This window comes from Camelus bactrianus, chromosome 10 (assembly GCF_048773025.1).
Source record: "Camelus bactrianus isolate YW-2024 breed Bactrian camel chromosome 10, ASM4877302v1, whole genome shotgun sequence".
NCBI lineage: Eukaryota > Metazoa > Chordata > Mammalia > Artiodactyla > Camelidae > Camelus > Camelus bactrianus.
The window spans coordinates 48,854,872-48,880,105 of record NC_133548.1 but is presented as its reverse complement, the minus strand read 5'-3'; the positions used below and the strand labels follow the sequence as shown (position 1 = coordinate 48,880,105).

Sequence of the window (25,234 nt, the reverse complement as noted above, 5' to 3'; positions counted from 1 at the left end):
CCTGAACATGGCCTGGGGGCTGGGCAGCACCCTTCACAGGCCACCTGGGACTCCAAGGAGTACATCTGGCTGGGCAGGGCCTGAAGGAAGCTCCAAGCCGCAGGGACCCATGGACAGGTCTCTGGCCATGTGGACAACCTCTGTTGGCCTTGCACTCCCTGGGTCCCACTCGGCCAGGACAGGGCCTGCTGTCCTGGGCCCGTGCCTGCAGCCATTCCCTGGGTCGTGATTTCAGATTCAATTGGTGAAGACAGGCCTCTTGGGATGAGCCAGTTGGCCCCTCTCTGTTATTTGCTTCTCAAAGTTGGAAAAACTACGCTGTGCACCTGGCAGTACTTGCTGCTGCTGGTTTTTCTTGCTTTCTTTTTTTTTTCAAGAAACAGAAAGTAACCCCTGTGCTTACTGCAACCAAATCCATTTTATTGGCCTTCTGCGTCTCCCACTGCAATAATAATAATCCCTTACATTTGGTGAGTCTTTTACAGTTTACAAAGCACTTTCTTATGCTTTCTCCCTTTTGAGTCCAGGCAACAGTTTTGGGAGGGAGAGAGAGCTGGCATTATTGTCCCTGATTACAGGTGAGGAGACTGAGATTCAGACAGATCAGCTGCCCAAGGTCATGCAGCAAGATGAAACTAAAGTAAAGAGCCTGGGTCCTCAGACCCAAGTCCTCCGTTCTTTCCCCTGTACCACACCCGCCTCTTGTCACTTGAATACCCAGGGCCTCAAACACCCTCTTCCAAAAATAAGTAAGGGCAGAAGGCTCAGGTGCACCCCACCCCCGCCCCTACTCTTCTTACTTCTGAACTCCTTCCCTTGGTAAAGTTAACCATCACCTCACCTTATCACCTCTAAGCCAATGGCTCTTAAATCTGTGCTTTCCTCTGAGACTTGAGATCTTCAGTTTCCCCAGCCTCTCCAGGTGTCTTTAATGTTCCCACCTGGCCCTCAATCACTCAGCTTAGAAAGCTCCGCCTTACCTTAGTTTCCTTCTCTTTCACCTAAATCCAGTGGGCCAGGTCCTGGGTATTTAACTTAATGCATTTATCCATCCAGCAAACACTGATGGTATGCTATACCTCCCCAGTCTACTCTGCATCCCATTATTACATAATATGCAGTCTTGTGTGTCTGGCTTCTTCTGTTTATTATAATGTTTTTAAGATTCATCTATGTTGTAGCATGTATCAGTACTTCATCCCTTTTACAGCTGAATAATACTTCATTGTCTGGAGAGACCACATTTTATTTGTTCATCAGTTGATGGACATTTGGGTTGTTTCTACTTTTTGACAATTATGAAAAACACTGCTATGAATATTTGTGTACAAGTTTTTGTGTGGAAATATGCTTTGTTTCTTTTGGGTATACACCTGGGAGTAGAACTTCTGGGTCATATGGTAACTACATATTTAACTTTATGAGGAACTGCCAAACAGTTTTCCAAAATGGCTGCACCATTTTACATTCCCACCAGCAAGGTATGAGGGTTCCACTTTATCCAAGTCCTCAGCAACATTTGTTTTTATCTTTTTTATTATAGCCATTTCAGTGGGTTTTAAAGTGGTTTCTCATTGTAGATCTGATTTGCATTTCTGTAATGACACTAAGCATTTTTTCACATGTTTATTGGCCACTTATGTATATTCTTTAGAGAAATTCCATTCAGATTCTTTGCCCATTTTTCACTTGGGTTATTTGTCGTTTAATTGTTGAATTGTAAGAGTTCTTTATATATTCTGGATGCAGTTCCCTTATCAGATAATTAATTTGCAAATATTTTTTCCCATTCTGTGGGTGGTCTTTTTATTTTTTGAGAGCATCCTTTGAACTCCAATTTAACTATCTTCTTTTTTTCACTCATGCTTTTGGTGTTGTAAGAAGGCTTTGGTTAATCCAAGATCACAAATTACCCCTGTTGTCTTCTAAGAGTTTTATAGTTTTAGCTCTCATATTTAGGTCTATGATCCATTTTAAGTTAAATGTTTTTATTAAAAACTTTAAATTTGTGGTAAAATATCCATAACATAAAATTTACTATCTTTTAACTATTTTGGAGTATACAGTTCAGCAGTGTTAAGTACATTCAGATTGTGCAACCAATCTTCAGAACTTTTCTTCTCGTGAAATTGAAACTCATACCCATTAAAGAACTTCCCCTTCCCTCCTACCTCCAGCCCCTGTTCAGTTAGTTTTCATGTGTAATGTAAGAAGGGGCCCAACTTCCTTTCTTTGCATGGGGCTATCCAGTTGTTCCAGCATCATTTGTTGAAAAGACTGTTCTTTTCCCATGAAGCATCTTGGTACTCTTGTCAAAAATCAATTGACCATAAGTATAATGGTTTAATTCTGGACTATCAGTTCTGTTCCACTGATTTATATGTCTCTCCTTATGCCAGTATCAGGGGATCTTGATTACTGTATCTTTGTAGTGAGTTTTGAAATCAAGAAATATGAGACCTCCAATTTTCTTCTTCCTCTTTGAGAATCTTTTGACAATTTATGGTCCCTTATGTATCCATATGAATTTCAGGATTAGCTTGTCAATTTCTGCGGGAAAAAAAAAGCCATCTGGGATTTTGATGGAGATTGCGTTGAAACTGTAAATCAATGTAGAGCACATTCTCATCCTATAATATTAGGTTTTTTGATTTATGAACATCAGATGTCTTTCCACTTATGTAGGTCTTTAATTCCTTTCAACAATGTTTTGTGGGTTTCAGAATACAAGTTTTTCACTTCTTTCGTTAAATTTATTTCTGAGTATTTCGGTTCTTTTTTATACTATTCTAAATGGAACTGTTTTCTAATTTCAGATTGTTCATTGCTGGTTTGTAGAAATACAATTGACTTTTGTATATTGATCTTGTATCCTGAAATCTTGTTGAACTTGTTTAGTAAGTCTAATAGTTTGTTAGTGGATTCCTTAGGTTTTTCTACATGGAAGATCACGTTACCTGAATGCAGAGATAGTTTTACTTCTTCCTTTCCAGTGTGGGTCCCTTTTATTGCTTTTTCTTGCCTAACTGCTCTGGCTAGAACTTCCAGCACAATGTAAATAGAAGCAGTAAGAATGGACGTTCTTGTCTTGTTCTTGATCATGTATGGAATGCTTTCAGATTTTTACCATTAAATATGATGTTAGCCGTGGGTTTTCATCGATGATCTTTATGAAGGAGGTTGAGGAAGTTCCCTTCTAGTCTTAATTTTTTAAGTGTTTTTTAAAATCATGAAACAGTGCTGGATTTTGTCAGATGCTTTATCTGATTCTATTGAGATGATCATGTAGTTTTTATCCTTTATTCTGTTGAAAAGGTGTGTTACATTAACTGATTTTCAGTTATTAAACCAATCTTACATTCCTAGGATAAATAGTACTTGGTCATGGTGTATACTCCTTTTTATATGTTGCTGGATTCAGTTTGGTAGTATTTTGTTGAGGATTTCTACATCTATACTCATAAGAGAGATTAGTCTGTAGTTGTTGTTTTCCTGTGATATCTTTGCCTGGTTTCTGGTATCAGGGTAACAATGACCTCATAGAATGAGTTGAGAAGTGTTTTCTCCTCTTCCAATGTTTGGAAGAATTGGTTTGAAATCTTCTTTAACTGTTTGGTAGAGTTTACTCCTTTTTATCGCTGAGTTGTATTCCATTATATGAATATAGCATAACTTTTTTTTCCCATTCACCTGTTGATAGATATTTGGGTTGTTTCCAGTTTTAGAATAAAGCCACTGTGAACATTAGCATACAAATCTTTATATGGACATATGTTTTCATTTTCTTGGGTAAATATTCACAAGTGGAATTGCTGAGTCATTTGGTAGGTGCACGTGAACTTTATGAGAAAATTCCAGACTAATTTTCAAAGTGATTGCATCACTACACTCTACACTCCCACAGCAATGTATTTTGCCTCTTTCACATTCTCACCACATTAGGTGTTTGCCAGTCTTTTCAAGTTGAGCCATTCTAGTGGGCATGTTATGATAATCTCAATGTTGTTTTCATTTACATTTTGTTAATGAATAATGAAATTAAAACACATGTTTGTGTGTTTATTGGCCAGTTGTTTACCTTCCTTTATTCAGAGTTTGTTCATATCTTTTGCCCATTTTTTAAAAGTTGAATTTTAATTGGATCTTCTTACTGTTGAGCTGTAGGGGTTGTATGTATATTCTGAATAGAAGTCCTTTGTCAACATATAGATACAGATAAACGTATAGTGAATATTTACTCTCTGGCTTTCCTGCTCATTTTCTTAATGGTATCTTTCGATAAGCAGAAGCTTTAAATTAAACTTTAAATTTTGATGAATTTTATTTTATCGACTTGTCTCTGTGGTTATGTCTTTCTGGGTCCTGTCTAAGAAATCTTTGTCTATCCAAAGATCATTAAAATAATCTTCTATGTTTTCTTCTAGAAAACATTTTCCTAGCCAGTTGTTTTAGCACTGTTGAACAGACTTTTCTTTCCTCGTTGAATTGCTTTTGCTCTCTGGTTGAAAATCAATTAACCACTGACTTCTGGACTAAGTGTTCTGTTCCATTGATCTGTTTTTTTCCATCTTTATACTAATACCACACTGTCTTGATTACTGTGGCATTACTGTAAGCTTAGAGATCAGGGAATGTAAATTCTTCATCTATGTCCTATTTCAAGATTGCTGTATTCTAGATCTTTTATGTTTCCACACAATTTTTTCCCAGTTTTATTGAGAAATAATTAGTAGACATCACTGTATAAGTTTAAAGTGTAAACTTAAACTCATGATGGTTTGGTTTACATATATTGTGAATGGATTACCACATTTTGTTAACATCTATCATCTCATATAGATACAATAAAAAGAAAATTAAAAAGTAATTTTTAAAAGAAAAATGTTATGAGATGAAGACTTAATACCTCCACCTCTTGTTCCTCATCTTCCTCCCCAAATTTTATCATACTTTTCATTACATCAATAATTATTTTTTCATCATTATAACAATGTAAATATTGTTTACTACATAATGTGTTAGAAAACTGTGATTACATGTCTTTTTGTTGTTGTTGTTGTTGTTAATTGAAGTGTAATTGACCTACAAAACTATGTGACTTCCAGGTATATACCGTATGATTTGATATTTCTGTACATTACAAAACGATCCCCATGATAAGTCTAGTTGCCATCTGTCACCACACAAAGTTATTACAATATTATTTTTTATTATGACTTTTAATTATTATCACAATATTATTGACTATATTCCCTATGCTGCAATTTAATCCCCGTGACTCATTTATATTGTAACTGGAAGTTTGTACCCCTTAATCTCCCTTGCTTATTTCACTCATCCCTCTACTGCCTCCCCTCTGGCAACTACCTGTTTGTTCTCTGTATCTGTGAGTCTGTTTCTGTTTTGTTATGTATGCTGATTTGTTTTGTTTTTTAGATTCCACACATAAGTGAAATCATATAGTGTTTGTCTTTCTCTGTCTGACTTATTTCACTTAGTATAGTACCCTCTAGGTCCATCCATGTTGTCACAAATGGCAAGATTTCATTCTTTTCCATGGCTGAGTAATATTCCATTGTAAGTGTATGTATGTGTGTATGTGTATATACACACCACATCTTTATCCATTCATCTGTCAGTGGATACTTAGATTGCTTCCATATCTTGGCTATTATAAATAATGCTGCAATGAACATTGATGTGCATATATCTTTTTGAATTAGTGTTTTTATTTTCTTCAGAAAAATATCCAGAAATGGAATTGCTGGATTGTATAGTAGTTCTAGTTCTAATTTCTTGAGGAATCTCCATATCGTTTTCCATAGTGGCAGCACCAATTTACAATCCCATTAACAATGCGTGGGGGTTCCCTTTTCTCTATACCTTCACCATCAATTGTTATTTGTTGTCTTTTTGATGATAACCTTTCTGACAGGTGTGAGGTGTTATCTCATTTCCCTGATATTGGTGATGTTGAGTATCTTTTCATCTATCTATTGGCCATCTGTATGTCTTCTTTGGAAAAATATCTATTCAGATTCTCTGCCCATTTTTAATTAGATTGTTTTTGTGATGTTGAATTCTATGAGTTCTTTGTATACTAACCATTATCAGATACGTCATTTGCAAATATCTTCTCCCATTCAGTAGCTGCCTTTTCATTTTGTTGATAGTTTCCTTTGCTACGCAAAAAGCATTTTAGTTTGATGTAGTCCTGTTTGTTTATAATGGGTAATGTAAATTCTTTATCTCTGTCCTATTTCAAGACTGCTTTATTCTAGATCTTTTATATCTCCATATAAAATTTGGATAAAAAAGATATCTTTTATATCTCCATATAAAAATTTACGGAAAGTTGTCAATTTCCGTAAAAAGGGCTGCTAGAAATTTGATTCACACTGCTTTGAACCTATTGATCAATTTGGGGAGAATTGACAAGTTAGCAATATTGTGTTCTTCCAATTCATGAACATGATATTTATTAATTTTTAATTTGTTTAATTTCTCTCTTCATTGTTTATGGTTTTTAATGCAGAGGTATTGCACATATTTTGTTATATTTATTCCTAAATATTGTATGTTTTCAATGTTATTATAAATAGTATTTAACTTTCTAAAATTTTCTAATTGCTTATTGTTAGTATATATAAATACAACTGATTCTTGTATATTGACCTGGTATCCTGTTACTTTAGTAAATTCACTGATTAGCTCCAGTAGTTTTTTTGGTTTCTCTTGTTTGTTTGTTTAGATTTCTTTAGTTTTTCTATGTACGTGATCATGTTCTTTGAGCACAGAGACAATTTTACTTGTTTTCAAAGGCATACGTTCTTTTTGTATGCTTCTTATTTACTTTCTTTGTCTTATTACATTGGCCAGAACCTCCAGTGATATAATAATGAATGAATTGATAATGGCAGATATCACTGCCTTGTTCTTAAACTTAATGGGAAAATGTTCAATATTTCATAGATTCTGCTTTATAGATTGAGCATGTTTTGTTCCATTTCTTGTTTTTGTAAAGTTATGTTTTTTCCCTTTTTATCAAGAATCAAGGATAAGTGTTGAGTTTTATAGAAATACACATGGTTTATCTTCCATGCACACTTGAAAAGAACAAGTATCTGTGGTTATTGAGTGCAATGTTCTGTAAATGTCAATCAGGTCAAATTAGTTCATAAGTTTTTTCAAATCTTTTATATTATTGTATTGACTGCTTTTTTTCCCCTGAATATGGGTTATACTTTCCCATTTGTTTGTGTATCTCATTTTTTGTATTTGTTAGATAATACAATCTAGCTATTCTGAAATTTGTTATTTTTTTCTCTTAGGGGTTGTTGTTTTTCCTTGTTTAGGAACTTGACTAAATCTGTGGAGGCTGTGGTGTGCAGCCACTGGTGTCTTTCTTGTTTTTCTGTTTTGTTTCTTTAACTTTTTGTCTTCATTTTTAAGCCTTGCTTCCTAGGATTGCCTCTGTGTCAGCATTGCTAAGAAAGTCAGCCCATGATTGGTTAGAGGCTGTACTAAAACACCTTGAGCTTGTAATATTTTCGTTTTCTTCAGTGGCTCTATGATGAATCTAATGTGGGGGTTAAAGAGTACATTCAAAATCCAGGTAGTTTATAAGTCTGTTCCAGTGTTTACTGTCTGTGGGACACTCTCACGCCCCCTCTACCTGTTTAAATGGTCTCAAGTTCTACCAGGAGTGTGGACAGCTAGGGCACTCTTCAGTCTCTCCTGCACATGTGCTTTGCTGGAGCTATCAGGGAGCTTATCCAGGCCCCCTGTAACTGTCTAGTTCCCCGTATAGCCCTGTTAAATTCCTGGTCCCTTGCTTGCCCCAACCAACACCTCAACCTGAGGCTACCTGAGTTGTTGGCCTTCCCTGGTTTTTTGTTTTGTTTTGTTTTTGTCGCCAAGATTGCTACTATTTCTTTCAAGCTCCACTCCAAATAAAGCGAGCCCCTTCCCAAAACAAAGCTGAGGTTCTTCTGTAGAACAGTTACCATGATGACTGAGCTGGGTTGGTTCTGTGGGGGAAAACGGTTAGGAGCAGCTGCAGGCTAAGATGTAACAGTTCTTACCAAATTTCAGTAATTTTTCATGAATCAATGTTTCTCAATTTTTTGTAAGCCTTTGATTACTTTTGTTTTGACAATTTTGTCCAGTTTTAATGTTTTGGGTTTTTTTTTATTTTTGTTTTTTTAGGAGGATTGCTGAGCTTCTTACTCTGCCATTCTGGAAGGCCTGCCCTCAGCATTCTATATTCTTCTAAATTGTGGATTTATTTACTTCTTTTTTTAGTTCTGTTAGTTTTTACTTCATATGCAAATAAAGATGTCTTAAACATCCAGGTGTCGTGTGGACATTAGATTTTTGTGTGTGGATATAAGTTTTCAACTCACTTGGAGAAATATCAAAAAAGCACAATTGTTGGCTTGTATGGTAAGATTATTTAGTTTTGTAGGAAATTGCCAGACTGTGTTCCAAAGTGGCTCTTCCATTTTGCATTCTCACCAGCAATGAATGAGAATTCCTGTTGCTCCACTTCACGGCCAGCATTTGGTGTTATTTGGATTTTGGCCTTTCTTATAGGTGTGTAGTGGTAGCTCATTGTTGTTTAATTTGTAATTCCCTAATGACATGATGTGGAGCATCTTTTCATATGTTAACTTGTCATGTGTGTATCTTCTTTGGTGAAATGTCTGTTTAAATCTTTTGCCCATTTTTTAATAATAGGTTGTTCATTTTCTTATTGTCGAGTTTTAAGAGTTCCTTGTATATTTTGGATAACAGCCTTATATCGGATCTATCTATTGTAAATGTTTTCTCCCAGTCTGTGATTTGTTTTCTCATTCTCTTAATAGTGTTTCAGAGCAGAAATATTTAATTTTAATTAAGTCTAGCTGATCAATTCTTTCTTTCATGGATCGTGTTTTGATGTTGTATCTAAGAAGTCATGCGTGTAACCCACAGTCATCTAGGTTTTTTCCTATATTATCTCCTAGGAGTTTTATACCTCTGTGTTTTACGTTTAGGTCTATGATCCATTTTGAGTTAGTTTTTGTGAAGGGTGTCTAGATAAATTCTGTGTCTAGATTATTTTTTTTCCTTTTGGTATATGCATGTCCAGTTTTTTCAGCACCATTTGTTAAAAAGATGACCTGCTCTGTTGTACTGCTTTTACTCCTTTGTCAAAAACCAGCTGTAAAAGCTATAAAAGTTCCACTGCATATGTACTTTGTCACATGCACATGGAGGCAAAGCATATATTCATACCATTAAAAGAATATTTTATCCATATTTTACCCATGAAGGTCACTAACACATCAGCTGCAATTCTGTTCTCCATGATAGCTTTAAACTTAGTATTGATGTTTTCAGTAAAATGAAAAAAAAAAAAAAGGATCAGTTGACTGTATCTATATGGATCTACTTCTAGGATCTCCATTCTGTTCCATTGATCTGTATGTCTATTCTTTTATCGACATCACATTGTCCTGATTACTATAGCTTTATAGTAAGTCTTCAAGTCAGGTAATGACTTTGAACTTTGTTCTTCTCTTTCAATATTGTTTGCTGTCCCAAATCTTTTAAGCCTCCACATAAACTTTAAAATCAGCTTTTCAATGTCCACAAAATAACGTGTTGGATTTTGATTGGGATTGCATTGAATCTTATAGATCAGTGACAATTTTAAAAAAATTGTATTTTTCAGTTATCATTTCTGCCTTTTTTTTTAATAATTTTCAGTTTTCTGTCGAGTTTCTTTATTTTCCTTCCTTATGTTTTTCTCTAATGCCTTGAACATGTATATAATTATTTTAATCTCCTCTTGTCTGCTAATTCCAAATTTAATGTCATTTATGGATCTGTTTCTATTACATTATTTTTATTCTGGTTCTGAGTCATATTTTTCTGCTTCTTTGCATGTCTACTCATATTTTATTTTATGCTGGACACCATGGATGCTACATTGTTGGGTGTCTGGATTTTGTTGTCTTCCGTAATGAGGTGTTGAGTTTTGCTCTGGCAGGCAGATAATTTACTTGTGGACAAGCTTGATCCTTTTGAGGCTGGTGTTGAAGCTTTGTTAGGCTGTATCTAGAGTAGCCTTTACTCCCGGGCTAGATTAGCTGTAATGTTAGGACCTGGCCTTTCAAAGAGTTCTACTGCACGCGTGGAGTATTCAGTGAGACCTCTGTATTCTGATGAGTTATAACCGCTGCATGCAGTGGTAGTGGTTCAGCTCTCCAGCAGTTGTTCCCTGCCTGGCCTCCTGGAATGCCTTCCTCTGCATGTGTAGGTGCACACCAATGCATATCCCTGGAGCTCCTTTTCTGTGCAGCTCCAGTCTGTCTGAAACCCTGCCCTGCAAATTTCAGCTGCCTCAGTAACCCTGAACTTCAATTTCTATCTCCTCTTTTTAGCAAATGTTCTGTTTGGCAATCCCTTCCCTGCATCAGGGTCTAGAAACTACCTCCAAATTGGGTGATAATGAGGCACATAGCATTTGTTTTCTTCCTATTAGGGATAACATTCCTACTCTGCCTGTTGTCTAATGTCTGAAAACAATTATTTCATATATCGTATACAATTTCATAGTTTTTGTTGCGGGGGGATGTTGCTAATTCAGTATCAGTTACTTGGCATGACCAGAAGCAGAAATGTATCATTTTTTAACTGTGTGATCTTGGGCAAGTCGAACTCTCTTTGCCTGATTTTGACATGAGAAAATTGAGGCTAATAATAGCTAAATCAAAATGTTAAGATGAAAAGAAGTAATGTATATGAATTCCTGATCTTAGTGCCTGGAGCATTGGCAGAAGCTGCACAAATGATTGTTGTTTATCACCGTTGTTGCGTTAACAGTGTGTTAAAATCTCTTTTGGGCAGGTGCGGTAGAAAAGGCTAACAGCAGGTCAGCAGGTAGCCAGGTGAAGAATCTTATCTGAAGCCACAAGCTCTCACCGTCCCACACGGAAAGAAGTCAGCAGTAACGGTACAGCCTGTAGGCTTTGGGTTGTCCTAGCCAGCTAGTGACATGCCTGGCTGAAGGATGGTGTTCTTGGAGCCAAGGACCAGGTGAAGGCCTTGTCCATAATAAGATATGAAAGCCAGAATATCCAGCACAGTGGGGGCAGTGGGATATAGTGGAAAGAATATGCAGGCTTTGGAGTCAGCCAGGCCTGGCTTTCAATCCCAGATGTGTTATTTGACCTTAGGTAAGCCACAAAATCTCATCTATAAAGGAGGGGATAATAGATATTTTGCAAGATTGTTCTGAAAATAAGAGATACTATATGGTATTGAGCTGACACAAAATAACTGTATCATCTGATCCTATCACTTCCTTGCTTAATAACTTTCCTTGGTTTCTTACTTCCTTTAAGGAAAAATCCATTCTCCTTAATATGGCTTGCTTATAAGACCCTCCATGACCTGACCTCCTGCCTCTTCAGCCTTAAATCTTTCTACTCTCAGCTTCCTTGACTTGGCATCAGCCACACTGAACAATTTTCTTAATCTATCCAGGCCTTTACACTGCCTTTATCTCTGTGTGGAACATTATTTCTGTCCTCAGCTTGGCTTTCCAGTTCAGACATGGGCATCACCTCATTCATTCATTCTTTTGTTTCTTAGCTGTTTATGGAGGATCCGTCCTGTAGCAGGTCCTGTGATACAGCAGTGGACAAGGTATTCACAGCCCCTGTCCTCACTGGAATTTACCCTGTATCTTTACTGTATCCACCAAGTCTGGACGTGGGGCCCTTCTAATCTATTTTTATGGTACCCTGTACTTCTTTCTCATAGCCAATCTCTCATAAACATTGTAATTGCTTATTACTTATAGTTAACCCTCACTAGCTTGTAAACTCTGTAGGGGGGCACAAACTATGTTGTCCTAATCTTCACTTTATTTCCACTGCCTAGCACATTAAATATTTGTTGAGTTAACAGCAAATTATTGAAAGGTTGGCTCGGCTCTGAAACAAGGCCCAGAGCACGCACTCTGTGCAAGGCGCTGTAGGAGACAGAGATATAGGCCCATCACTGCAGCCAGGTGAGGGTGACAACACCAAGATCTCTGACTCTTGGGCTTGTGACCCCTCTAGGTGAAGTAACAAGCCCATGGTGATATTCTCCCAAGTCTGCTGGCTGTGATAACTCAACACTGCTCTTCTCACTGACAGAGCTTCTGCTGGAATTTTCTTCCTCCTCAGCCCACAGAGCTCTGTCAGCGTCATAGAACCTGCTTACGTCTCCAGGAACCACACCAAGTTGTGAGCAGCAGCAGCTGCTGACACAAATGCCTCCCTGTCAGCCAATGGCCAGACCCCTTGGGAGGTACCTTTTGGCTTCTCCTAGTCTTTGGGGAGTTTTCTGCCTCCTCCGGACACTATATAGCTTCATCTTCTTTCCTCAATTAAAATCACCAAAGCCTAGTTGTATTTCCTGCCTCTAAAAAAATAATAATAATAAGGTATGACTGGTAATTCAGCTTTATTCAACTTTGTGTAAGTTAAATCAGATTGGTCTCTGGTATTTGAAGAAGGAGAAAGCCATTCTCATGTACTGATGATGAACATCACAATCGGTACAACCTTTGAGGAGGCAATTGGCAGTATCTGTCTCAAAAATGTACATATCCTTCGACATGGTAATTCTATTCCTAAGAATTGATCCTAAGGATAATACAAAATACATCAGAGATTTGGTTGCAGTTACCCCAAATGCAAGTATAATGCTCAGGAGAAATCTGTGTCTATCAGACTTGCGTAAAAGTTACTTACAAAACATTCAAATTTCAGATAAAAATTATTATTACAAGGTATTTAGGTTCAAATTTTAGCCATCTGGAGGATTTTAGAGGGAAAAACAGCTCTCAACTCTGTAATGTTGTAGAGTATTGAGAGCAGTGGACTGAAATTCCAAAAATCAGACTCCATCACTGACTTGTGCTATATGGTCTTGGTAAGTCCCCTGACCTCCCCGGGCCTGTTTCCTCATCTACAAAATGGGGTAATATCGACCCTATCTTGGACAGGCATGTAAGAATGGGTCCTGCTTTCCTGTTTGTCTGTATTAGGGAGCTCTCCCTAGTGACAGGGATTGTCTTCCATGGCTTCCCTTTGCCTTAAGAATAACAAAATCCCTATCACAGCCACAACGTTCCCAACCATCTGGCTCAGCTTACTTCTCTGGTCTCATCTTGGGTACAGCTTCCATGTTGATTACTGTGCTCCAGCCACACTTCCGCCCAGGGCCTTCACCTATGCTCTTCCCTCTGCCTGAGATCCTGTACCCACTGCTAATCTGCAAAGTTGAGCTTAAATGTCCCTCTTACCAGGATATCTTCCAGGATGATCCCCAACATGGTTAGGTCCCCTGTCACATCCTCTCACAGTGCCCTCTACAGATCCTTTGTAGGCTGATCCCAATGGTCCCTCAATACCCGTGTATGCCATAATTTATTTGGTTGCCTCTCCCTTTCAGAACTCCATGAGGGCAGGTTCTGTTTCTGACTTGTTCATGACTGTGTATTTTCAGGGCTTGGCAGAGTGCCCAGTCCAGACACAAGGTAATTTTTTAAATGAATGAATTCTTATAATCTTAGAGCATCAGGGATAGAGATCTAATGGCTTCATTTTACAGCTGACAAAATGAAGGCCCAGAGAAGATAAAGGACTTTTCCCAGATCACATGGCCAATAAGTGGAAGAGGCAGTTTTAGAATTCATTCATTCAGTAAATCTTTTCTAAGGGCCTACTATGTTCCAGGCACTGTCCTAGGTGCTGGAGATAGAATGATGGCCAAAACAGTCCCTGACCACCTGGGACTCACTATAACACCATGAAGGAGATGGCCCATAAGCAGACAGACCAATAGCACTTATCACCATCTCAGATGGTATATGTCTATGAAGAAAGAGGGGCTCTGAAGGCAAAATGACATAACGAGTGAGGACTCAAACCCATGTTTTCTGCTTCCAAGTGCAGGGCTCTTTCCACTACACCGTGCTGCCTGCCCTAAGTAAACAAACAAAACCATAATTTATGAGGCTCCCTCAGCTGCCTGTGTGTGTGCTCGGTGGGGTGAAACCCTCATGCTGTCCATGAAAAAGGGCCAACATCATCAGAAGCAGCAGCTGACTGGCTTGCCTGCTAAAGCAGGTGTCACAGTGTTAGCCAGCCTGGCCTCCACTGCCTTGAAACTTCACATCTGGCGCCCAAAGAGAGAGGGAGTGTGTTTAAATAAGACAGCTCTTGACCAAGTGGATTGAGGAGGGTTAGAGTTGGCTCTTCTTTGGGAATGATGCAAACCACAAGGGGACAGTACTCAGGAGGCAGACAGAAAAAAACAGATGGGCTCAAACTACAGGCATGACCATTGAGCACCCCACACATCATCAGGGGAGGCGGGGGAGGCCTCTTCGCTGCCGGAGATCTGTTTATTTTTTCATTTATAAAGGCGCCCTCTGATGTCTGTACTTGGAGAAGTAGAATGTGCACTCAGACCACTGGCTTCACTCTAAATGGTTTCAAGTAGAAATGTGGTTGAAACGAGTACAGGATATGTGCGGAGTGACACGGCAGCCCACTGAGGGGAGGGGTGCTGGTGGATCAAGGAGGGTCAAGGGTTGGACAGGTGAGCAGAATCCCAAGAGTATCAGTTTTGATAGTCCAATATCAAAGTATGTTTGTCTGTAACATAAAGTAGATACTTTAACAAAGGTCAGTTGAAAAAACATAATAAAGGATGACAACTCATTTTTCACACATAGGTAACATTAAAGCCTAAAGTACTGCTTTGAAAATAATCATAGTTAATCATTTACTGACCAACCACTATGAGCTGGGCACTTTGTTGTCTCTAATCCTCACATTAATCTTGACATAGATATTATCTTCACCTTGCAGATGAGCAAACTGAGGCTCAGGAAAGCTAAGTGACTTTCTAGAAGTCACAATGACAGTAAATAGGCACTAAGCCCCAGTCTCTCTGACTCTAAAATCCAAGTACTTTCTAGAAAACCAAGAAGTGACAACCACTTGCTTGATAGCAAACAGGGACCATCTCTAGCTGCTCTGCTGCTTCTAATGTGTGATAGGCTGGGAAGCCACGGAACTCATGTTGTGAGCTATGAATGGTTCTAAGTAAGGGGTGTAGGGTGCTTCATGCAGAGGCTTCAGGATAGCTGGTCCCCTATTTTAGGGGTAAGCTCAGGAGTTTGCAGTAAAAAAGCTTACTGATAGAATAGAAGCACATCACTGCATAGTCCCAAGTATAATGGCTGTTCAGTGAGTGCCTGATGTGAACCGCATTATGATACACGCAAGGCTGCTTACAGCGCACCACACCACGGGAAAAGAACTCACGTCAGGAATGGATGACGACAGGGCACTCAGTCTGCCCCTCAAATTCCAGCTCTACCGTTTGCTAGCTGGGTGGCCTCTCTTAATTTCCTAATTCCTTGTTAATTTCCTAACAAAATTGGGCTGATAGCTACATTTAACAAAATTGTTAGGAATAAATGATAAAGTATATGGACGAAACTGGCATGGAACAGGTGTACGATAAATATGACTAAAGTTATTTAATTATTCGTAAGATGACTTTAGTTGACCAGTCTGGGACTGTGGGTCATTTTGGCCCAAAGAATTCCAGGGAGATGCAGTCAGTTCCAGGTCTAAATCAGAGTGTGTGTCCGTGCGTCAGAGAGTGGCCTACATGTATCCTTAGTGGAACTGTGGAACCAATCCCATCTCCATGCTTTAACAAGGACCATGGCTCAGGCAGGAGCCAGGATTTCCAAGCATGAGATGACCCAGCAAAAGGCTAATCAGTCCACATTTGAAGTCACTCCCAATTCTCTCCTGTCCTGAGTTTCTAAGGGGATCAAGAAAGTCATCTGCCTAAAACTGAACTAAATCCAATTTCATATTATTTTCCTCTGCTTTCTCCATCTCGAGATGCAGGTGCAATTTGGCTCTTATTTATGATCTGGTGATTCTCTCTTCAGGCTACAAAGGATGATTTCTCTAATGTACAAATCTGACATGTTGAAATTCTTCAGTGGCTTCCTACTGCCTGTAGAGTAAAGTCTAAACTACTTAGCAAAGACCTCTGTGATCTGGTCTCTGCCTACTTACTTGTCTCATAACCCATGATTCTACCTCACACTAAACCACTTGTAACTGTAAACACTCTGCGCTCTCATGTGCCTATGCGTCTTATGTTGTAAGTCCTGTTCCTTCTGCCTGGAGTGCCCTTCACTTTCCCATTTGGCAAATTTCTATTCTCAGTTTAAGCACTTCATCCTCTGTGGATCCTTAATCCCTACGGCAGTCACAGACAACCCTTCCCTTGGCCCACAGACTCTGGGCAGGGGAGGAAGGACTTGATACAGTGGAAAGAATATAGGTTTCAAGTCAGAAATCCTATAGTTTAAACTCTGGCTCTCCTCCCAGGCCAGCTGGAAAACCACCCAGAGGGAAAGACGTAGTCTTCTAGCCTTTAGTCTGCTAGTGTGGTTCTCCTTATGTAAAGACAGATGCAAGGGCTTATAGCCAAAAGAGGCAGTGACCTGAACCATTGATAAGATCATCCCTAGCTGGGATCAACGATTCTAAAGGTGGAATTCATTTCACTCCTTTTGTTCCAACCTCCGCATTGGCTCACACATCCATACGACAGGAAGTTAGCTTCCTATTCAGGTTTGCTAATCACATCATTCGAGTTTTCTAGTTCCTCCAATTTTTAAAATTAAATTTATTATTAAAAATGAACACATCTTACCTTTGCCACTTACTGGCCAAACATTTAAACTCTGAGCCTCCCTATCTTCATTTGTAAATGAAAAGTGTTACAAAGATTAGAGAAAAAATGTCTAGCACAAATTTTGGCCCATGATAAGGACTAATTTTATCATTATAGCACATTTGAATTATTTGTCTGTGTCTCTCCCTCCCCTAGATAGTAAAGTTCTCAAAGGGCGAGAAATTCATCTTTGTATGTTATCCCTGGCATCTAACACGACAGTGCTGGGCACATAGTAAACTTTTAACAAAAGTCTGTGCGGTGCGCAAATATGCACATGGGTTGCCTTTCCAATGACTGTCAGTTCTAGGAAGGCAGAGAACGTGTCATGTGCTTTTCTTGTGTCTTTCACAGCAGCCACCATGGTTGTTGGGCAAATCAGGAAGCATTAATTCCAGGCACACCCTTGAGTAGACCAACACATTCTTCTTAGGGGTTGTCGCACAGTGGAAAAGTCACATGATGTGAAGTCTGAAGACCCTGGTTCTAGCCCTGGTCCACTCTTTTACTGTGAGATTTTAGGCAAACTCGCTAAATGACCTGGGCTTGTTTTCTGCAAAGCAGGGGAGAGAAAATCCTTGAAGGTTATCACAAGGATGAAATAAGATCAAGTAAAACACCACATAAAGGTGGAATATAACTATGAGGGACAAGGGAAATACTCCTATCTATTTGGTTTACAGGAAAATGGTTCTGCTTCCTATACATCCCAACCCAGGATAGAATAAAGAAGCACCATACCATGAAGATGCTGTGTTTATGTGATCTTCACATACCTTTTAGGAAAACCTGGTTTTGAGAATACTCGCTTGGCCTAATCCAGTGCAATCAGTGGCTAACAAGTGTCCTGGGGCCACTCTTCTACATGTGAACTCACAGCATGGCCTAAATAGTCAAAAAAAAAAACCCCAAAAAACAAAAACAAAAAAACCCTGCCAAATTTCTTCTTGATCTTCTTACAAAGGTTGACTCAAAGGCAAGGCCAAGAATTGGACAATCTTCTCCTAGGAAAAAGAGTATTCTTTACTTAAACTAAAAGCAACTAAATGGATTACTTAGGGAACTATGCTGTATTCAGAAGTTTCCCTATGATCTAAAATTAATCATAAAACTTTATTCTAGCCACCCTTTAAATTCTCCTTAACATTTATTAGTCTACTTATTTAACTTTGTAATTTAGAAAGTATGGGATACTGAACATAATTGAATCTTTGTTTAGATTCAAGACCACCTGGCAGGGATCTGTAGAGAGGACTCACGCAGCAGATGGGTGGTTGAGTTAGATAAACATTAAGATCGCCTTCAGATGTGACAATCTGGGATCTGAACACCTAGTTGTACTTTCACTTATAAAAATGAACTTGAATCATCATTGGGCAGTATGGAAGCGTAAACTAACATAGCCAAGAGCAGTATAGCATGGTGGTTGACTACAGGCACTGAAGCCAAATTATCAAGATTGATATCCTGGCTCTGTCACTTGCTCACTCTGTGAACTTGAACGAGTTATGTTACTTCCCTGCTTCAGTTTCCTTATGTGTAAAATGGGAATAAAATTACCTATCTCTTAGGGTTGCTATAAGGATTAAGAGTTAATATATCTGGGGGGAGGGGCAAGATAGGGATGGGGATTAAGAGGTACAAACCACTATGTATAAAGTAAATAAGCTACAAGGATATATCGTACAACACAGGGAATATAGCCAATATTTTTAAGTATAAATAAATGGAAATAACCTTTAAAAATTGTGAATTACTATGCTGTATACCTGAAACTTATATAATATTGCATATCAACTATACCTCAATTTTTAAAAAGTTAACACATTTAACATACTTGGAGCAGTGCCTGGCACATAGTATGTGTGTAAAAAATGTAAGTTATCTTGCTTTATGTTAGCCTTACTATATGTCAAAATACTAGGGACTGACAGCCCATGCAGTATTTCTTAAAGCTTTAAAACAACCCTGTAAGGTAGACAGTAACTCATTATAAAGACGCAGAAACAAGTTCTTAGAGGATGAGTATCTTACTTGAGGTCAGTGCCTTAAATAGGGTTTGAATTCAGAGCCCTCTGCCTCCCAACTTGTGTTGTTTCCATCACAGCACCCTGCTTCTCCAGTATGCCAAAATTGTTGAGTGTGTACAAAACTGAGTTGAAGTTATGCTGATCTAATATATGTAGATCCTATAAGCTGCCTCTTGGAATAATCCGGGGTACCTGCTTGCTGTCTTGTCAGTATTCTCATTTTTAAGGTAGGACAGAAATAACCCCATTAAGGATTCACTTTATCACGGTTTACTTCCACCATGACTGTGTAAATGGTGAGTGACGTTTGAACAGCTAAATAAAAATACACTAAAATGGTGAACCTTCCTCAGCCGGTTTCTGGTCTTAAATCCTTTGTTATTCTTTACACAGGACTATAAATTTTTACCCATTATGTTTATCCTGGTTCTCTTCTGAATTAAGTCCCTTGTCTACCACATCTAAGTATCATCTCAATTGCTATTTAATGCTATTGGCTGTGCATGTCCTGCCACTCCAAAATGATAACCTCTGAGCTCTGGCCATCCCTAAAGTATCTTATCCAGGATGAAACATAACTAGCATTCAACAACTGCTTGACACTTTGCATTTGAATAATCCAAAGTGGATACTAAACAACGTGATTTTTCCACTCTTCAAGAGCAGTCCAGTAAAAGACATAAGAACTTGAGAAAACAAGCTGAAAAGACTGAAAGAAAGAAGTTAAAGAAGGACTAGCCATGAAGAACTTTGAGTTTAAATTAAAAAAAAAAAAAGACAGGGAGAAGCCAAAGTGGAGCCTCAAGAAACAAGGAGTCTGGCAAAAGCAAATGAGAAAAAAGAGGAGGAGAGAAGTGGGAGCCAGACAATATTTAGGGTTTGAAAACGGAAGGGGAATTGTAGAGTTAAGGTGGGTTTGGATCAGAAGCCTTACCAAGTTTCTCAGGCTGGAGAGCCTGGGTGGCAATCTGTGGGTGGCCCACACTTAACACAAAAAAACTGGACACAGATACAAGTGGTGAGAAGTGTCATGCAGCAGGGAGTGGCAAGAGTCAATCCTTAATGCAGTCATTTGGGTACAATGTGCCCTTCAGACAGGGCATGGTGACAGCATGGGCTAATTTACAGAGCCGCCAGGGTAATAACTCAGAAAGCAATACTGCCTTCTCACAACAGAACGAGGCAGCCCCAGAATGTTTCATGGTGGTAAAAAGCTGCATTACAGCATACTGAGATCCCGGAACCAATGAAAGGAGACAAGTTTACCAAAACGAGTCTTGACACAGAGTACATTTCTGGCAAATACATTATTATGCACTCACTCCACTCAGGTCCTGGAGCAACTATTTCGTTTCCTTATATGGCCCTTCTCTTCAGCTCTCTCCTGTATAATAACTAATGTCTTCTTAGAGAAACAAAGATAGAAAAGGAATAGAACTGTTCCACTCATCCCCGCCCCCTCCCCTGGGTTTTTTTTTTTCCAGGGAAATGAGTAGAGGCTTGTATCATTGAGTGTCGGAGAACTACCAGCTTTTGCAATCACTTTTTAAAAAGTGAAATCATTTCTGCAAGAGAAAGCTGTATTGATGGGAAAACAAGGGAAATGCTGCCATTGTCTACCTTGACTGCCCAAATTAAGCAGTCTTATTTTAACCAGGACATTTTTTAAAAATTCCATTACAACTTTAATTTGAATACTAGTAGGACTAAGATACAATGTACAAGAATGGGTAGAAACACTCCCTATATGGCACACAAAATCAAAGAAAATGCCAGCTGTCATGCTTAAATGAAAATCAACTTCTAATGTTACCCTTCTTAAAACTCAATTGGCCCTCAGTCTTCAAACAAAATCCAAACTCCTTAGCAGGACCCCACTTCATTTCTCAATATATTTTCCTCCCTATTCCCAAATTCTAATAGTCCATTTCCCCCCGCAACAGCCATGTTCCTTCGCCTGGAAAATCCTTTCCATTCCTCTTGGCTTGGTAAAATCCTACTCATCCTTCCAAAAACTGCTTGGCCTCCTCTCCTCTGGGAAGACGTCCTCAACACCCACTTCCTGTGGGTTCTCAGAGGGCCCTGGGCTTATCTAGCACCACACTCTCCACTTGATGCTATAATTGCATTTTACTGGCTTGTCTTGTCCACTAGACTCTGAGGACAAGTGCCAAATTCTAGGATTCTATTATATCTTCTAGTGCTCAGATCAGAGGCCTGACATATAGTAGATATGCAATATATGCTTTAATGAATAGTAAATAGAGCCATCTATAAATCTCACTTTCTCACAACAGGAAAATGTACTCTCTAAAACCTTTCATAAGATAGGACAACTATCTTCCCTCTTTGACTACATTTACAGCCAGAATGATGATTTTGAAAGAGTATAACATCTGGGTCATATCATTGATAACATTTCAGGAAGCGGGTGACTGACTACATCATTTACGACAGCGAGAAGGAAGCCACCATTTGCAGAGTGCCTATGTGTGCCCAGTTTATTCTGTATATACACTCCTTCAGCCTTGACAACCCATGGTAACTCATTTGAGCTCTATTTTGATAAAGAACCTGAGGCTTAGAAATTTGCCCAAGGTCACACACAGCCAGCAAGTGATGAAGCCAAACTAACACAATGTGTGAGATCAGGACTAGATTTTCTTCTAAAGGAACTAAAAAATGAGGTTGGCTGAAACTAAGATTTCCCACAGGGCTGAAAAAATGATGAAGACAGCAAATAACTTGTTTACTATGGGTATGCAGTTTTAACAGTATAAACTGAAACCCAGCCTTGTTCCTGCTCAGAGATTAAATAATTGCTGTCCCATCAAATAACACACTTGTCAGACATTCAGTTTGAAGTGCTGTTTTAAAACTTCTCAAATTTATTTAACTCATGTGGGTAATATGGTAGTTTTTTTTTGTTTTGTCTTGTTTTTAACAAAAAGACAAAACCAGCCAGCACTCACTACTTACTGAGCCCTGCAGACAGCTCAGAGTGGAGGCAGCATACTGGGCTGGGCACAGTGATCACAGGATTTGCGTTATCCTTTCAAAGATAGAACTCCACCAGCACCAGTTTTCCAATTTAAAATTTGCTTTTATTAGAGATCCCAACATAATAATTTTTTTAAAAAGACTGGATTGTTGCTTTTTAAAATTTTCCATTTCTATTTAGAAAAATGACTAGAGGCAATGACAAAAATAACCATTTAAAAGGGATTCCTCTCCAGAAGTTTTTTGTAAAGTTTTAAGTCCAGGCTTTCCACCCTTCTCTCCATCCTTTTACATTTTAAAAGGAAAGGAGTTTGGAATATGGCAACCTTTACTCAGCTTGCTGCACAAAGCCCCTGCCTTGTCAAGTCCTAGATGTAATGCCGGGATTCATCTCCCAAACCTCTGGTTTTAATCAAGTCCATGGGGTGACGGCTGCTAAAGAAGCTCCTATTAATCCAAGGTCAGTCACAATCCTAACCTTAAACAGTAGACGGCTGACTGCCTCGCTTACGACATACACCAGGCTAAGGCGGAAGGAGCAAATCAGACATCCCTCGTCTGTTAATCATGAGTCATGCCAGCAGCTGAGCCTCTGTTCCTTTCCTCAGAGCTCTCTGTGCAAGATCACCACCACACCACCTCTGTCCTCTGAGCTTATTATCCAGCCATACAGGAAGTCACTTCAGAGTTATCACTGGAATAGATGATTTTCCATAAGTAACACATGAAAATTTTAGATCTACCAATGACTCAGTCTCTCCTTACCTTCCTGGGGAACCTGTACTTCTAGGCACGTGGGGGAGTTAAAAATACAGAGGAGCAACATCTGTAGATAATGTGCTTTATCTCTTCCTTGTTACCTTCCTGGAAAATTGTTTCTGAACATTTGGGTTCCTTGAAAAGGAGAAATTTTACTCAGCTGTTGTATACTGTAGGTAAGAAGGGATTTCTCTTTTTAGCCTTTGTTTCATTGTATGGGTTTCCCTCTCCAGGTATTGAGAGTGGGAAAGGGAGAGAGGGGAGTAGACAAAAGTCACAAAAAGCAGTCAGTATAAAGCACCTCCCATGTCAGCAACATGACAAGTCCTCGAATATCATCAATGCTGACTCTAAGTAATTTCTGGTGGAGTGGAATACATCATTACGTTTCTATTTGTGCTCTGCCGGAGGCTTTTCCCTAACCACTAACTGCAAGTAAAGGTCTAGAGAGTAAGCTTTTGTGAAAGTGCTAGAACACAAGTAATGTGCTGGTCTGTAGCCAGGTGTCGATGTACTTTATAATGGAGGAAAAGAGGATTACAGGGAGATTTTTGTTTCAGCCTTTAGTCCAACCAAGATTTAAAAGACTTACAGAAAACGCTTCACACAGAAGTGTGGTAGTGGGGAAGGGATGCTGGGGAAATGGTAAATGTATCCTGTAAAATTCGGGGATAAAAGAATATCCACACAAGTCCACAGAATACAACAGAACGAGGAGGATCACTTCCTGAGCCATAAACAGATGGATCAGGGTGTAGGGTGAGTAGGGTGCAGTGGATTAGCCACGAAATGGCTTCAGTGATAATTCTGAAACCTGTTCCAATTTATCTTTGGAGTGAATTCTGGACAGGTCAAAGATTGTGCTTAAAAAAATGTCATGAGAAGATAACAACTTTCAAAATATTCCTTTGCCTCTTGCTTCCAGGTGATTTCCTTTTGGCTGAAAACCAGAAGCCGTATAAACCTTACAGAATGGAAGAAGTCTTTTGATACAGGCGAGGTGAGGCGCTGGATGAACTTACACAGTAAGCGAGAGTCGGTATGTCTTGGTCTTGTCCCTTGACCACTCGACGTCTCTGATTTAACAGAGATGGCAGTTCACTTCCTCTGGAAGAAGCCAGTAATGGACACCTGTCTATTGCCTTTGCCCAGAGAAGCAGTCCCTTTCTTTGGACCCTTTCGTTCCTCTCTGGGTTCCTTTTTCACCGTTGTGGTAGGGGGTCTGTGGACGGAAGTCTTCATCTTCAGCTCCTCTTCACTATCTGTGCAGGATTCACTCTCAAAGACTTTTTCAGTCACTGGTAGAACAAGGGAAAAATGGGATATGAGAAGGCTGAGTCATTTAGAACACCACTCTATCAAGAGAATGAGATGTCTAAGAAAAGAGAGAGAGAATGAGACGTCTGGTTCACCACAATCCCCTCAGACCCATTGATCGAGGCAGGTGTGCTCACTTTCCACCACCGCTTCCTCCCGCTGGGCGATCAAATCCCACCTCAGATAGGAAGTAGTATTTTGAGCCCAAACAACCTCTAGCTGGGGCTCAGAATCAACATTCACCCTTACTCCCTCAATGCTATGTCCCTTGCCCTGAAATGGGCCCTGTCATTTGACAGTTCAAATGCTGCAGTTGGGCACTGGTCTCTGCTGGCTAACGTCTTGAGCTCTAGTTCTTCCTCCATGCTTTGACTGACTTCTTCAGCCTCACCTCCCAGGCCCACAGCACCTGTCATTTCCATCACTGGTTTTCCTGGTCTTAATCTCTGCTCCACTACCAGTCCCCCTCCTGTCTAGCCAGATTCACTGCCAGGGACCCTCCTGGCTAGCCCTACCTGATGTTACCGGCTCTCTGCACATCTGAAGTACAGAGAACTGGAGATTAGTTACTTGGTTGTTCAGTTCTTGGTCCTAAGTGACCCAAGATTTGCTAGTGGTCTACATTGGAAGATAACTGTCCCAAGCATACTCAATCAGATGACAAACTTGATGGTTTTAAGGAAGGAAAATGATAAAATCAGAAAGTTACCACTGTGCTTACTTCCTATCAGCCAAAGGCTTATTTGTCTTTTCTCTTGTCAATAAAATTCACTGAACCCTCCAGACTGGAAACTTAAAAAAAAAAAAGAAATACCAGTGAGGAGTCACCATAAGCCCCAAAGGGCACAGGCACAGATAATGGCTTCCTAGATAATGATGTCCCAGAACTGATGAGGGTCTCTCCAATACAACTGCAGCGCACACACCAACCGCAAGAAACTACAATGCCACCTTCCTGTGACTTTAGAGAGCTGCAGCAGCTGTATAATCAGTTATCTAAATTCTTTCTCATCCTTCCTGGTTGCAGCAAATGATGGGAAAAGTAAAGGAAAATATCTTTTCTTAGCTGAACAGAGTAGCCTAATATGCATAATAAATACTCAAATGAGTCAAGTGAAAAGTATTTTTTCCCATTAATGAACAATGATAGTTTTAGGCTCTTAATTATTGATCATTTCTTTCTAATAAAATATATCCATCATCACAGCAGTATTTTTTTGGATCTGCCTCCTAGAGTAAAGGAAATAAACGCAAAAATAAACAAATGGAACCTAATTAAACTCAAACGCTTCTGTCCCACAAAGGGA

The 25,234-nt window shown here is 39.2% G+C and overlaps 1 protein-coding gene across 2 annotated transcripts in view; it reads right to left on the bottom strand.

Moving 5' to 3' along the window:
- Positions 1-12,487: 12,487 nt before the first annotated feature.
- POLD3 (DNA polymerase delta 3, accessory subunit) overlaps positions 12,488-25,234 on the bottom strand; it is a 55,269-nt gene continuing 42,522 nt past the window's right edge. The window contains exon 12 of one of the 2 annotated variants that reach the window (XM_010973135.3): positions 12,488-23,908. In XM_010973135.3, coding sequence (XP_010971437.3) covers positions 23,709-23,908 — 200 coding nt within the window. In that variant the 3' untranslated portion in view covers positions 12,488-23,708. The remainder of the gene's footprint in view (positions 23,909-25,234) is intronic. The other variant, XM_074372618.1, reaches the window with a different exon arrangement.